The sequence below is a fragment of the Chionomys nivalis genome, chromosome 5 (assembly GCF_950005125.1).
Source record: "Chionomys nivalis chromosome 5, mChiNiv1.1, whole genome shotgun sequence".
NCBI classification, from domain to species: Eukaryota; Metazoa; Chordata; class Mammalia; order Rodentia; family Cricetidae; genus Chionomys; species Chionomys nivalis.
In genome coordinates this window covers 79324745-79338960 of record NC_080090.1, presented here as the reverse complement: position 1 = coordinate 79338960, position 14216 = coordinate 79324745, and the positions used below count along the sequence as shown (strand labels likewise).

The 14216-nt window shown below is 37.1% G+C and overlaps 1 protein-coding gene across 2 annotated transcripts in view; it reads right to left on the bottom strand.

Moving 5' to 3' along the window:
• Cfh (complement factor H) overlaps positions 1 to 14216 on the bottom strand; it is a 109086-nt gene that overhangs the window by 71551 nt on the left and 23319 nt on the right. For both annotated transcript variants that reach the window (XM_057769657.1, XM_057769658.1), the window contains exons 6-7: positions 9137 to 9307; positions 6143 to 6316 (exon numbers count right to left, since the gene is read on the bottom strand). In XM_057769657.1, coding sequence (XP_057625640.1) covers positions 6143 to 6316; positions 9137 to 9307 — 345 coding nt within the window. The remainder of the gene's footprint in view (positions 1 to 6142; positions 6317 to 9136; positions 9308 to 14216) is intronic.

Below are 14216 nucleotides of genomic sequence, written 5' to 3'. Positions count from 1 at the left end.
ATGTTAAAGAATTCCTCCAATACATACCCAAACACAGAAATCACTTATAGCTTCCTTGTTCATGCACACACACATTTGTTGAATGGTTTATAAATTTAATTCTTTTTATCTTGAGTGTTCTTTAAAATTTGAGAATTTTACTTTTCATAGGACATCAAGAAATTAAATTAACTTGCTGAGATTTCTTTTTAAAGGGTTCTAAAAGGAGACATGGTTTAAACTAGGAATATTATAGCCTTTTAGACACATTCCTCTGCCTTTTAATTAATCTTCCTTCTCATGGGGGCAAAGACAAATCTTTCTTTGTCTCTTTTATAAGTGATTCATCAAAACATGTCAATATTTCTCAAAGTAAATGACCAGCAGAGGTAGTCAGTACTTACAGCTGCCCGATTTGATTATTACACTTTTCCAGATGCAGGTTTTGGCCCTTCAGCAGTGATGATTTTGTTCATCACAGTTTTGATTCAGGCTACTCACAACATTGATTAACATATTTACTAATTTTCAACTGCTTTAAGTAAGTACTAGCACAGTTCATCTTTTGATCTATCATAGGATTTCCTAATTATTATTGATAAATTTCATCCTACTTCAGATTCAACATGGCACAAAAGATCAATTTGTAGATTATCTTCTAATGAAGATTCATGATCACCATCCTTTGTATTGCTCCAGTTTTGAATTTATACTGTTTTTTCCCCTAAACTGAAAAACATTTGAAGAAAAAAAATGAATAATTGGACAGGCCTGAGAAGAGAGTACTACACATTTTAAGTAGAAAAGGTATTTAATGAAATTACAGAGAGATTTGTCATCTTTATTTTATCCAGCAAAACACCAGAAATTCTGTTGTACAAAAAAACTCAGATTCAGATATGTTTAGGCCACAGACAGACCAGGTACCTTTGGGGAGATCTGCGTTGTGGATTTTGCATTTGAGGTTCACTTCAGCATGCAGATTTCATGCCTGTAATTGTAAACCAACTCAAAAGCTCATGGCAGGTGTGTCATGAGATCTTGGGGGAACTTAATTCTATTATTGTGATAAACTGACATAACACTGAATAATCTTCTGAATATATATGTCCATATTTTGGTTAATCAACATTGTCAACATCAATCAGAGATGCTTCTCTTTTCCAGGAAACTATAATAAATGTAGAGACTTGTTAGTGTACACTGGGAGTTCTAGAGTGAGCTCATCATTAAACAAGGCATTTACACCATCCCTCAAAAGTTCAAGGAACATGTGGATGGAAGAGTACAATGATTCTCAGAGCAAGAATGTAGTCATCATGACTGTGAAATATCTTTTGGACTATTCAGAGCCATTATAATCACAAACTACATCTACAGATGAACATGTACAGATGCTGCAGACTTGATCAAGAATGACCCATCAACATCCAGGCACAAATGGGGTAAACTCTAGGGGAACTGTGGCCGTCATCTCTAAACTATTTAATCAGATTGATTCAGAAAAAAATGTGAGTCAGTGATTTCAGGTGTATTCCCACTAATGACTAAACTAGTACATCCAAAAGACAGTACCAATCCAACTCTTACATATATGTTCTTTGTTAAACTGTATATACCACTCATCAAAACTCAAACTTAAGAATCTGGGGGAAAGACATGCAAATATGCGGTATTATTGGTAGAGCTGGGATGTGTAAAAATATGAAAATAGGATATCCAGAATGTTTTATATACATGTAGGAAACTATTAAAGACATAAATATTAAAAAATAAAATATTGAAAGATCATTAATTTTTCCTTACAATTCTCATACATTAATGATATTTCTTACTGAAAATAGCCTCTTTCTTTTTTTTTATTATGTTTTGGATCTCATATGTTTCCCTAAACCTCACTTTAGTGGAAGCTCAGTTTCTCATTGCTGGTGATTTTGGGAGAGGGTGTAAAGCTCAGAAGTTGCTAGCCTGGATGAAATAAGTCAGATCATTGGGGCTGTGCAATGAAGGGGTATTGGGATCTTGGCCAGCCATTTATGGCTTTGTTTCCTGGTGGGCAGGAGGGAAGCAGCTTTGCTTTAGCACTCACTCCTTGACATAATGCTATGGCTGTCACAGGCTTAAAGTGGTGGGACTAGCTGACAATGAACTCAAGTCACCAAAGTCACCAAAACTGTAAATAAGCCCTTGTTCAAAGTTTTTTTCCCAGTAATATTGACACAGAGACAGAAAGTGACTAAAAAGAGATCCTTAATCACTCTTTTGTCACTGTAGGGTTTGTTTGTTTGGCTTAAGGGATACCAAGCTTAAGCATGATATATATTTATCAGTGTCTTCTAGACAGGAAGAAAGAAATATGAATACAGATAGGCAAAAACCTTAAAAAAATGAAAGAAGTATACCAAAATAACAAATCTTGACTCAAGTGACATTGTGCTGCATGTGTGTTATGAAACATTGAAATCCCCAATAGGTCAATAAGCACTTTTCTCCATACTTTCCTTCCCCAAATATACACCAGTATTCCAGTCTCAGATACCAGTAGGCACTCACTGGGAACATTTGAGCAGGACAGGGAAACCAGTAAGCTAACTGAAGACCTTCACCACTCCTCCTTATCTCCAAACCAATTCCCAAGTCTCTTCCTCTGCACTGCAACAGAACATCAGCTGCAGCCTTCTTCACCCCTCTCCCCCTACATCTTTTGCTGGATCTTAGAGATGATCCCCTTCTAACCTCCCCTTCCCTACTTGTTTCTTTATCTCAGTCCCAATCGAGTAGATGCCCTCTGCTATCCCACAGGCCTTGCTTGCCAGAACACCAGGAAGGCTGTGTGCAGGCTTTGTCTTCTCTCTGTGTTTCCACAGTCTCAACCCCAGTAGAACACCTATGACAGCATTCTGAATCCTCCCCCAGCTCCCAACTCTTATGGGTCACACAGATTTTCCTCTTCTCTCCTGCCTGCTATAAACTTTGCTTTGTCCCAGCCCCCAATTCCCAAAGGCATTTCCCTGTTAAGCCAAGTTCCTTGTGAACATACCAGCTGAGCAGGCCAGGATAATAAGCAAAACATACTCATCGTACTCTTCAAAACTCCTTTGAGGAAACAAAAACCAAGGAACAAAGCACCCATCCAGCAAAGACAAATACAGAAATCATAACTTAGACTTATAATTACCCCCAAACCACATGCATAGACGTAGAAAAAACAACTAACCGTCTAGGCGATAAGTCTCCACTAAAATGCAACTGACTATTTTATAATGGGAGGCCCTGAATATTCCAAAGTAACTGAAGCATAAGAAACTGACCTTAAAACCAGCTGTATGAAGATAATATAGGTTCTTAAGGAACAAACTGGTAAATCCCTTAAAGAAATCCAGTAAAACACAAACAATCGGAGGAAATGAATAAATACCTTAAGGAATCAAAGAACACACAAACAGTGGAGTAAACAAATACAGCTGCTCAAGAACTGAAAATGGAAATTGAATAAGAAAAACCACAAATAAAGGGAATTCTGGAAATGAAAAATTTAGGAATTTAAACAGAAACTGTGGAGGAAAGCTTCACCATCCGAATACAAGAGATGTAAAAGAGATTTTCAGGTGTTGAAGATACAATAGAAGAAATGGAAACATCAGGCAAAGAAAATGTTAAATCTAAAAAAAAAATTATGATACAAAACATCTAAGAAATCTGATACATTATGAAAAAAAAACCCCAAGACCTAAGAATAACAGGAGAGAAAGGAGAAAAATCTCAGCTCAAAGGCCCATAAAATATTTTCAATAAATTCATAGAAGAAAATTTTTCTGATAGAAAGATAGGGGTACCTATAAATTTACACGAACACAAAACACCAATTATACCAGACCAGAAAAGAAAGTCCTCTCACCACATAACAATCAAAACACTAAATATGCAGAGCAAAGGAAGAATACTAAAAGCTTCCAGGGAAAAAGACCAAGTAATAAATAAAGGAAAACCTATTAGAAATACATCTGACTTCTCAATGGAGACTCTATGCCAAAAGGGCTGGGATATAAGTGTTGCAGACTCAAAGAAACCACAGAAGCCAGTTCAGATTACTATGGTTGGCAATATTTTAATCACCGTAGATGGAGAAAATAAGGTACTCTATAATAAAGTCAAATTTAAATAATATCTATTTCAGAATTTAGCCCTACAGAAGGTGCTAGAAGAAGAACTCCATCCCAGGGGTTACCTACACTCATGAAAACACAGGAAATAAATAATCTCATATTAGTAAAACCGAAGAATGGGAACCATGCACATGCACATGCATACATGCACACACACACACACACCATTAGCAACACTGACAACAAAATAGCAGAAATAAACAATCGTTGGTCATTGATATTTCTCAACATCAATTGACTTAATTCCCCAACAAAAAGACACAGTTGAAGAGATAAACTTGAATTCAGTATCCATTCTTCTGTTGCATACATAAAGGACAGCTCACCATACAGGATTCGAAAAAAAGTATTCCAACAAAATGATCCTAAAAGGCAAGCTGGTGTAGCCATTTTTAATATTTAACAATATAGACTTCAAACCAAAATTAATCAAAAGAAATGGAGGCTACAACATACTCATCAAAAGAAAAATCCCCCAAGATGACATTTCAATTCTTGATATCTATGCCCCAAACACAAGGACACTTACTTTTGTAAAAGGAGTAATACTACAGCTAAAATCACATAATGACCTTCAAACACTGAGAGAAGAGGATTTACATACCCCATTCTTACCAATGGACAAATCATCCAGGCAAAAATTGAACAGAGAAAATTGGACATAAAAAGCATTATAAATCAAACCTCCCTAAAATACTTCCAGAATATTTCACCCAGAAATAAAAGAAGATACCTCCTTCTCAGCTACTCATTGACCTTTCTCTGAAATTGGCCACATACTCAGAAACAAAGCAAGTCTCAATAGATAGAAGCAAACTGATATAACTATATGCATCCTATCATGGACTAAAGGTCAATCTAACAACAGCAGAAACAACAGAAAGCTCACAGGCTCATGGAATCTGAACAACTCTGTATTGAATGGTTACTGGGTCCAGGCAAATATAAAGAAAGAAATTATCAACTTACTAGGATTCTATGAAAAGGAATACACAGCATACTCAAGCTTATGGGATACAATTAAAGTAAAACAAATGGAGAGTACATAAAGGTAAGCGCCTAGATAAAAAGAGAGCTTTCATACTAGCAACATGACAGCATACCTGAAAGCTGTAGAATGAAAAGAAACAAACACACTCAACAGGAGTAAAAAACAGCAAGAAATAAGCAAGCAGAGGGCTGAATTCAATAAAATGGAAACAAAGAAGACAGTACAAAAAAAAATCATTAAAAAAAGAGTTGGTTCTTTGAGGAAATCAACAGGATACAAAAACCTTTCTCCAAACTAACAAAAAGGCAGGCAGAGAATATCCAAATAAACAAAAAAATCAGAAATGAAAAGGGAAACATAACAATGGACATCTAGAAAAACAGAATCATATAGAGACATTTTAAAAAACCTGAACTCTACAAAATTGGAAAATCTAAAAGAAATGAAAAATTTTCTCTATAATTTTACCAAAGTTAAATCAAAATTGATTAAATAAACAGTTTAAATAGACCTATAACCCCTATAGAAATAACTGCAGTCTTAAAAAAAGAGAGGATTGTTTTAGAACACAATTCTAGCAGACATTCAAAGAATTAATAATATTCCTCAAATTATTCCACAGAAAAATAACATTGCTCAATTCATTTCATAAGCCAGAGTAACCCTGATACCCAAACCACATGAGAACTCAACAAAGAAAGAGAATTGCAGATCACATTCCCATATGAACGTAGATGTATAAAGAGAGAAGCCTTGGGTCTGCTGCTGGAGAAAGATACACTGAAACTTTTCAAGTAGGCCATGACCTCGTGGTGATGCACAGGTTAATAGAAATGGGTTAAATTAAGATGTAAAAGTGAGCCAATAATAAATTAGAGCTAATAGCCCAAGCAGTGATTTAATTAATACAGTTTCTGTGTGGTTATTTTGGGAGTCTGGGCAGCCAGGAAACCAAAAAGTGGCCTCCTACAACAATTATGGAGATTCAATATGTAAAAAAGCTTACAAGTACATCTCGGATAAGGGATCCAGCCAGTAATTGTACACTTGACATGAGTTTCCAGAGTTGCAGGAGAGAAGCCATGTTTACATGTATATTCGATTTCATCACCAGCTCTGTGCTTAATCCTGTAAGGTGTGTAGTCACCATTTGCAAGAGAAGGAGGATGGCATATCTTTTCTGAAAAGAAACGTATACAAATAATGAGGAATTTATTTATTTTTTTTTCCTTTTTTTTTTAGTTTTTCAAGACAGGGTTTCTCTGTGTATCAGCCCTAGCTATCCTGGAACTATCTCTTACATACCAGGTTGGCCTCGAACTCACAGAGATCTGCCTACCTCTGCCTCCTTAGAACTGGGATTAAAGTTGTGTGCCACCGGGGCTGGAGAGATGGCTCAGTGGTTAAGAGCATTGCCTGCTCTTCCAAAGGTCCTGAGTTCAATTCCCAGCAACCACATGGTGGCTCACAACCATCTGTAATGAGGTCTGGTGCCCTCTTCTGGCCTGCAGGCATACACACAGACAGAACATTGTATACATAATAAATAAATAAATATTTTTTAAAAAAAGTTGTGTGCCACCACTGCCCAGCTAGTGGAATATTTAATTCTCATTAAACTGAAGAATATGAACATTAAATGGCAGATACTATTTACTTGCACTGATAAATGTAAAAATGACATTAAAATAAGCACATCTACTTATGCTTCACATATCAGTATGGCTTTCTCTCTCTCCTCCTGATGGATTTGTGCCTCTCTGGTGCGGGACAATCGTTTATATTCTGTCAATTATATTTTAAATAAATGCTGATTAGCCAGTAGCCAGGCAGGAAGGGTAGGCAGGACGACCAGACAGGAAGTAGAGTCAGGGCAATGAAAACAGGAGTATTCTGGAAAGAAGGAAGCTCTTTTCCCAGTCCTGTCCAGACACCGAAGAATCCGGATGTGACCTGCCCCACTAAAAAACGTACTGAGTCTGTGGCTAACATATACTGGAATAATGGGCTAATGTACATTATAAAAGCTAATATGAAGCCTGAGCTAATGGGCCAATCAGTTTATAACTTATGGAGACTTATGTGTGATTCTTTGGGTCCTAAAGACTATGGGAACTGGGCAGGACAGAAACCCCAACAAGCAGGCTCTCATGTTACACCTCTCTGGTAAAAATTTTTCTTTCTTGAAGCCATCACATATAGTACTTCTTGATTCCATAACTGGCAATAACTTCATTATATAATGTTAACAGTGTCTTCCACTTTCTATTTTTTTGATTGTCATTCTTAGCCTCAGACTCTCATTAGGCCTATTTATTAATATTCACAAATTCTTGCTTCTGAATAGTTATGAAGATTTCTCTGCCCTTCCTCATTGAAGTAAATGTATCTTCTGATTTACATGGAACAGCTTACTGAATTTGGAGGCTATGTCTTTTGTTTTGCAGAAAAATATGGTTAGAAGTTGTTCTGAAATCCCTAGTCTGGTTACAAATATCTGGAAGGAAGTTATATATTATCTTGTTTGAATTTTGATCACTTATGGATTCCAAGCTTCTTGTGAATCTAACTGTGACAAAGTAAGTTTTCAGTTATGTGGTGTCAGGGAGATTGAGGTTCTGTTCACTCAGCAAAATGAAGCACATTGTAAGAGATTTGCATGCTTATATGAGTTACTGCAGGTCTCTATATTTATATTATCAAACTGCTATTTACTTTCTTGTGAGAGTACTTTCTCTCTCGTTAATGAGAAAGACCTTCAAGAACACAGAGTTAAACATTTAATATTTGACTTGTAATTTTGTTTGAGAAATGTTTAAAAAGAAAATTAAATGTAGAATCTCCCTTTCCTTCCCTTCCCACTCTCTCTTTCAAAAGAAGCAAACCTAGGATGTGCAAAAGCACACTTGCGGAACCATACATATTTCTCAAATTAAAAACAAACAAATGCCAAGGAAGAGTCTTTAGTTAAGTGGCTGAGAAAAATATGGAAGCATTAGGCTTCAGTGTAATAGTTATGACACACCAAATAACACACACACACACACACACACACACACACACACACACACACACATATATATATATATATATATATATATATATATATATATATATATAGTTACAGAGTTGAATTCTCTATGTTGTTTCTTTTTCCAAGACAGGGTTTCTCTGTAACTTTGGAGTTTGTCCTTTAGTTAGCCCTTGTACACCAGACTGGCCGCAAACTCGCAGAGATCCACCTGTCTCTGCCTCCTGAGTTCTGGGATTAAAGGTGTGCTGGGCTCTAATCTTTCATGTCTTGCACTTAATTCACTGGAGTCTGAAGTAACTGTTTGAAAAGTTCTTAAGTGCAAGATAATGACTTAATATAAAATAACATTTTATGGGTTATATGTTGATCTTTTAGTGGATAAATGGTCTATTTAGGAGGACACCTGGAATTAAACATATGGAAGTGGTTTAATGCCAGAGGGCTACTGCAGATACTGCTTCTCTGATTAAAAATGATAAATGCCATGAAAACAAATGGTTAGACTCAATGCTATCAGCTGAACATTGATCTGTGTGATCATCTGTTGTGGAATATCTTTTTACATTGTGTGAAAATATGTCAATGTGATTGGTTTAATAATGAACTGAATAGCCATTAGATAGGCAGAAAGAGATTGGGTGGGACTTCTTGGAACAGAGAGAAGTTGGAGAGAAGAAAATAGTTGTCAACAGAGGCAGAGAGAACAGACAAGCAGTAGGAGATGTAAAAGCCACGAATCACACGGCAACTTGTATGTAAATAGAAACAGGTTAAGTTATAAGAGCTACTGGAACAAGACTAAGCTATAGACTGAGTTTTCATAATTAACACTAAATCCCCATTTCAATTTTTTTTGTGTGTGTGACTGAGAGTCCAAAGAAAAGTCTGACTACAGCCATCATTCTTTTCCACTCACTGGACAACTTCTTAAATATTAAAAGACTTAGAAAATAACTATAACTTTACCTTCACAGAAAGGCTGAGGACTCCATCCAGAAGCTGTGCAGATGGCATCCCCTCTTTCTCTGTACACAAAACCTTTCTGACATTGATACTGATACCTTTCATTCTCCTTGTAAACTGTTTTCTTAGATAGAGATTCGCCGTTTTCAACGTTTGGTTCGGTGCAGGAAATTTCTAAATGCAAGAGAGTAATTGTATCATTTCTCCTGTGAAAGAAACTCTGCTGGGCAAGATATAGTTTTACAAAGACAGTGTTTATTTCCATTAGGTCAGTCAGCCAAAACCAACCAATCAAGCAACAATTGCTTTGACTTGACTGCTTTCCTAATCATGTAGCTGCTGTTTCAAATTCATTTTTGAAAGTTAAAAGTATAATTAATTATTTTTAGCATTATGGTAAATTAGCCTGTTGAAATAAATGGCCATCTGTAACAGCCCTTGTGAAAATGAAAATGGATACAGCCTTGCAGGTTAATATTTTCATTGAATAATTTACAAAATAACACATCTTATGATTATCCACAGTAATTTTCAGGACTTCACTTTTTTGAAAAAATCTATTAAAGTCATGTTCCATTTGATCTTTGAAAAGTCATAGGCTTCTGTTTTTCTGTCTTCACCATGCATACAATTTTTTCCCCAAAGAAAACTAAGGACAAAAACCTAGAGAAGTCCTGGCCACCACTTTTAACACGCTTCTCTTAAAATATAACACTCCAACTGTGAGGTACTGGCAACTGGTCTCTTAAAGCCCCTTCCCTATCTTTTTATTTCATTTTGTCTTGTTTATAACTAAATAAACTTTCAAATGGTCACTTTGAAATTTTTTATCCTTTCCCAAGTCAAGTTGAGTTATTTAAGACTTGTGTAAACAGTAACTGTGCTGGCCTATGGTCATTCTCTTACTGACTGCTCTCCTCTTTTCAACTGTTGAGTAGCAACTTCCTCTAAGATAAAACATTCCACCTAGGAGGGAAACTCCCACTCAGTGGTTCTCACCCTTCCTAGTGTTGCAACCTTTTAATAGAGTTCCTCACATTATGGTGACCTCCAACCATAAAATTTTTGTTGTTTTTTCATAACTGTAATTTTGTGACTTGTGAATTGTAATGTTAATATCTGATATGCAGGTGGTCTTGTGACTCCTGTGAAAGGGCCATTTGAGCCCGCAAACAGGTTATGACCCACAGGCTGAGAAACATTGTTCTAAAGGGAAATAAACCATCCTATTTTCCAAGCAAGTTCATTAAGCTTGGGAAGAAAACCATTTAAATACTTCAGGAAGTCCCTAAAATTGAGCACATTGATTAGGCCTCTCTTTCCCCATACATACAGAAGCAGTAATGACTGCTGTAAATACTTTTGGGTCAGATGAGTTTCTGAGAAAAGCCTCAGATCATTGTGCGTTGTGCTCCAGCTTTGCAGCTTTTGTGAGCCCGCACTCATGCCGGGGCAGGCTTTAGGTGATGCTGCTTATCTTTGAGTCACTTCTTCCCCTGGATCTATAGTAAACTATTTAGATCACAAGGTGGACCTTGGTGGTAGATCTGTTGTCAGTTTCCTATCTGAAGTAAACAGATGTTTGTACTAATCTCCTCAGTAATAGGGTTATGCAGCAACATCCTGTAGTGGGGCTTCTGTAGCAGTTGATGAAGCTCAGGACATCACTGTGCCTTAGACACCTTGCTGTCTTTTCACCTTTGCCACCATGGCCTACTGAGATCTGCTATGCTTGTTTTGTTAAAAGGTATTTGCATCTGAAAATACCTTACTCTGTCTTGAAAGCTAATCTCAAGGATCAAAATTTCCTAGGATTCATTAGCCATAGACATTGAATTATAGGCACATAAATAACACCCATGCAACTTCAATGTGTAGAGTATGTGGCACACTGAATGTATATATCAACATATCATTATTTTTATCAAGAATTAGTGTCGTTAGAAAAACTTGTTAACACCTAATGTCCTGGAGGAATGAAATGATCTAATTACAATCTCAAAACTTAAAGAAAATTAAAAAAAAGAAAGCATTGTTTTCTTTGGTGTAAGGCAGACAACGCTAAAAATGGTGAAAATATTGGAGATGTTAGATAATATTTAGAAAAATATAGTACAGGTATTGCTGCAGGAGCTGCTTCCGCTCCTTCAGCCAATAGACTTAAAGATACCAGCCCACGTGGGCGTGGTCTTGTTTGCTTTAGAAAGCAACCTGTAGCTGTGTGCTTGCTGTCTTGCTTCCGGCTCCACTTCTGGCTACTAGACTCCTTTCCTGACTGTGCAGAGGGCTGTTTTCTGGGATGGTGATAAGTAAGTTTTTTCCCTTTAAATAAATAACCATTCTATTAATCATAATTCCAAACTGGTATGGGATTGTTTGTGACTTACGCCTTTATTTGACACCCAATGTTTGGTTTTAGAACCCTCCCCTTCCTCCCGTTCAGCTGCCTTCCGCCAGCTCAGCTTGGCATGAGCCGTCCCTCAGCTAAGGCCTGTGCCCTGTGTGTGGAGCCAGCAGTTCAATATAAATTTTCACACAGTGGCTTTTCTTGCTGCAATTCTTTATATTTTCTCTTTACTCGCCTCAGATTGGCTTCAAGTCCCCACACACCCTATCATTTGCCTCCCCACGTGGATTTAAACTCCACGCCTCCCAGGCTCCACAGGCCTGGACAGTCTCTGACCATCTGGTTTGCTCTTTTCTGAGTCGTTTTTAAATTTCCCTTGCATGCACAGCACTAAAGTAGCATGAATCAGAGCACAAGTGGTTGCCAAAAGCTGCAACCCCTCTGGGCAACTCCATCACGTGAAAGCATACGCGGCTTCCGGGTTGCTCTTCTTTACCCCTGGAATCTGGGTTTCTGGTTCCATGTATGGAATTGATTTAATTACATTTACTTTGTTGAGTAACTCATATTTCCCAGTTTTCAACAAATACTAACAAATACATTGAAACAGGACCCTATTTCCATCACCTTTGCAGAGGTTCTAGGAGTGACTTGGCAACAGCGCCACCTGCTGGAAAATAGGTAATGTGGCAGTTTTCATTTCCAACACAACTTTTACTGCTTTCTTTACTAATACAATGGATTATATCATGCGAGGTTTGGATGACTATGGGGATACCTCAATTTACTGGTTACTAGGCTTCAGTTTTCTTTTCCATATTCTATCACTAAGGAAGAATATGGCACTCCTAAGAGCAATGCAATCTTTATGGACTAATAATGAATGGCTAGTTGAAAGGATTAAAATTATTGGAAACCAGAGGTTATCTGAACAAGTGGGTACCATGACAGGCAAAATTGACTCTATATCCAAGGGTACTAGGAAGTTACCTGAAAGGGTTCAGGCTGTTGAATTTGATGTTCAGAAGTTATCACAAAGTTTTGATAAGGTAACAGACAGAATGTACCTCTAGGATGGGAATCTACATGATATACAAGAAAAGTTCTGGGAGGACATGTTATCTTTGAAGGGGAAAGTTGAAATTTTGGAATCACAGGTGTGGAATGTGGACCAAAAAATTGATACCTTAGTGAAATCACTAGAAACACATGCAGGCCAGGAGATTCAAGCTTTAAGAGAGACAATGATAAAAAGATTTGAAATAATAGAAGAAATTATTGGAGCTGGTGAACAGAGTAAGAAAGCAAAAGCATAGGATACAACATCATCACCGGCTGTCAGAACTGGTTTGCCCAGGGTTTTAGCATCATACCCTGTAATTTACTCTGACAAAGCATCAGCTTCTAAAGGCTCAAAGGGAGTCAAAGAATGGAGATGGATGCCAATAGGAATGAATGATCTAAAAGAAATTAAGCAAGCTGTCTTTAATTATGGCTTGCACTCTGTATTTTTTAAGGAAATGATAAGGTCTTGGGCTTCTAATGTCAGAGCTACCTCACATGATTTCTTTCAGTTAGTGTCTGCAATATTAGATGATGAACCTTCCTTGATGTTTGGAATTTATTTCAGAGAAGAATCCAAACATATGGAACAGCAAAGAGTAAAAGGTGTGAAGGTTTCCCAAGATCAAATTCTTGGTGTAGGAACATATACCAATCCACAGGTCCAAGCTCTTTATGATGAAGAAGTATTGTCATTATGCCACAAAGCAGCCTTAAATGCTTGGAATAGGATACAAGATCCAGTGAAAAGGGTTGAATCATATATCAGGGTTAGGTAGGGACAGAGAAAATCCTTTACTGACTTTTTGCAAAGATTAATTAAGGCTCTGTATATAGGAGTAACAGACCCAGAAGCTAGACAAATATTTCTTGAATCTCTGGCTTTTGAAAATGCAAACATAGAATGTAAAAGGATAATTGGGTCTTTAAGGTCTAGATCAGCACCTATGGATGAATGGATTCAGCATATGATGAATGTTGAGACATTTGGCTATAATGATGAATCTTGGGTAGGAGAAGCGATTTTCAAAGCGATGAGGAGACATCAAACTGCCAGGTGTTTTAATTGTGGTAAATTAGGATACCTGAAAAGGGATTACAGGCAAAGAATTTCTGGGACTAATATATCCTCTGGGAATGACAAAAATAGTAGACCTCAGCCTTTAGGTATATGTAGGAGCTGTGGTAAAGGCCGACCTTGGGCCAACAAATGCAGGTCAACAACAGACAGACAAGGCAACCCTATACCATTGGGAAACCCCTTGAGGGGCCTCTCACAGGCACCCAAGCCAAAAGTGGCCCAATCATTCCCAGTTACTGTGGAGAATGTGTCTCACCAAGAAAATTAAAAACTCCAATGTCTGCTGTAAAAAGCAATACTGGTCTAAATGATGGGTTACATGTAGAGGATGAGTCAAAAAATCCAGTAGAACAGAGTAAACATATATTTTGGCAGACTTCTATTGATGATCAAAGACCAAAACTAAGAGTCTGTATAAATGGCATTTTTATTGAAGGCTTATTAGACACAGATGCAGATGTAAGTATCATTACTTCAGAATCTTAACATCCAAATTGTCCTCTTCAAGAGGTAGATGTTCAGTTACTAGGAATTGCAACCCTATCTTGTGTAAAACAAAGCATGAGATGGGTTGAATGCATAGGGCCTGAAGG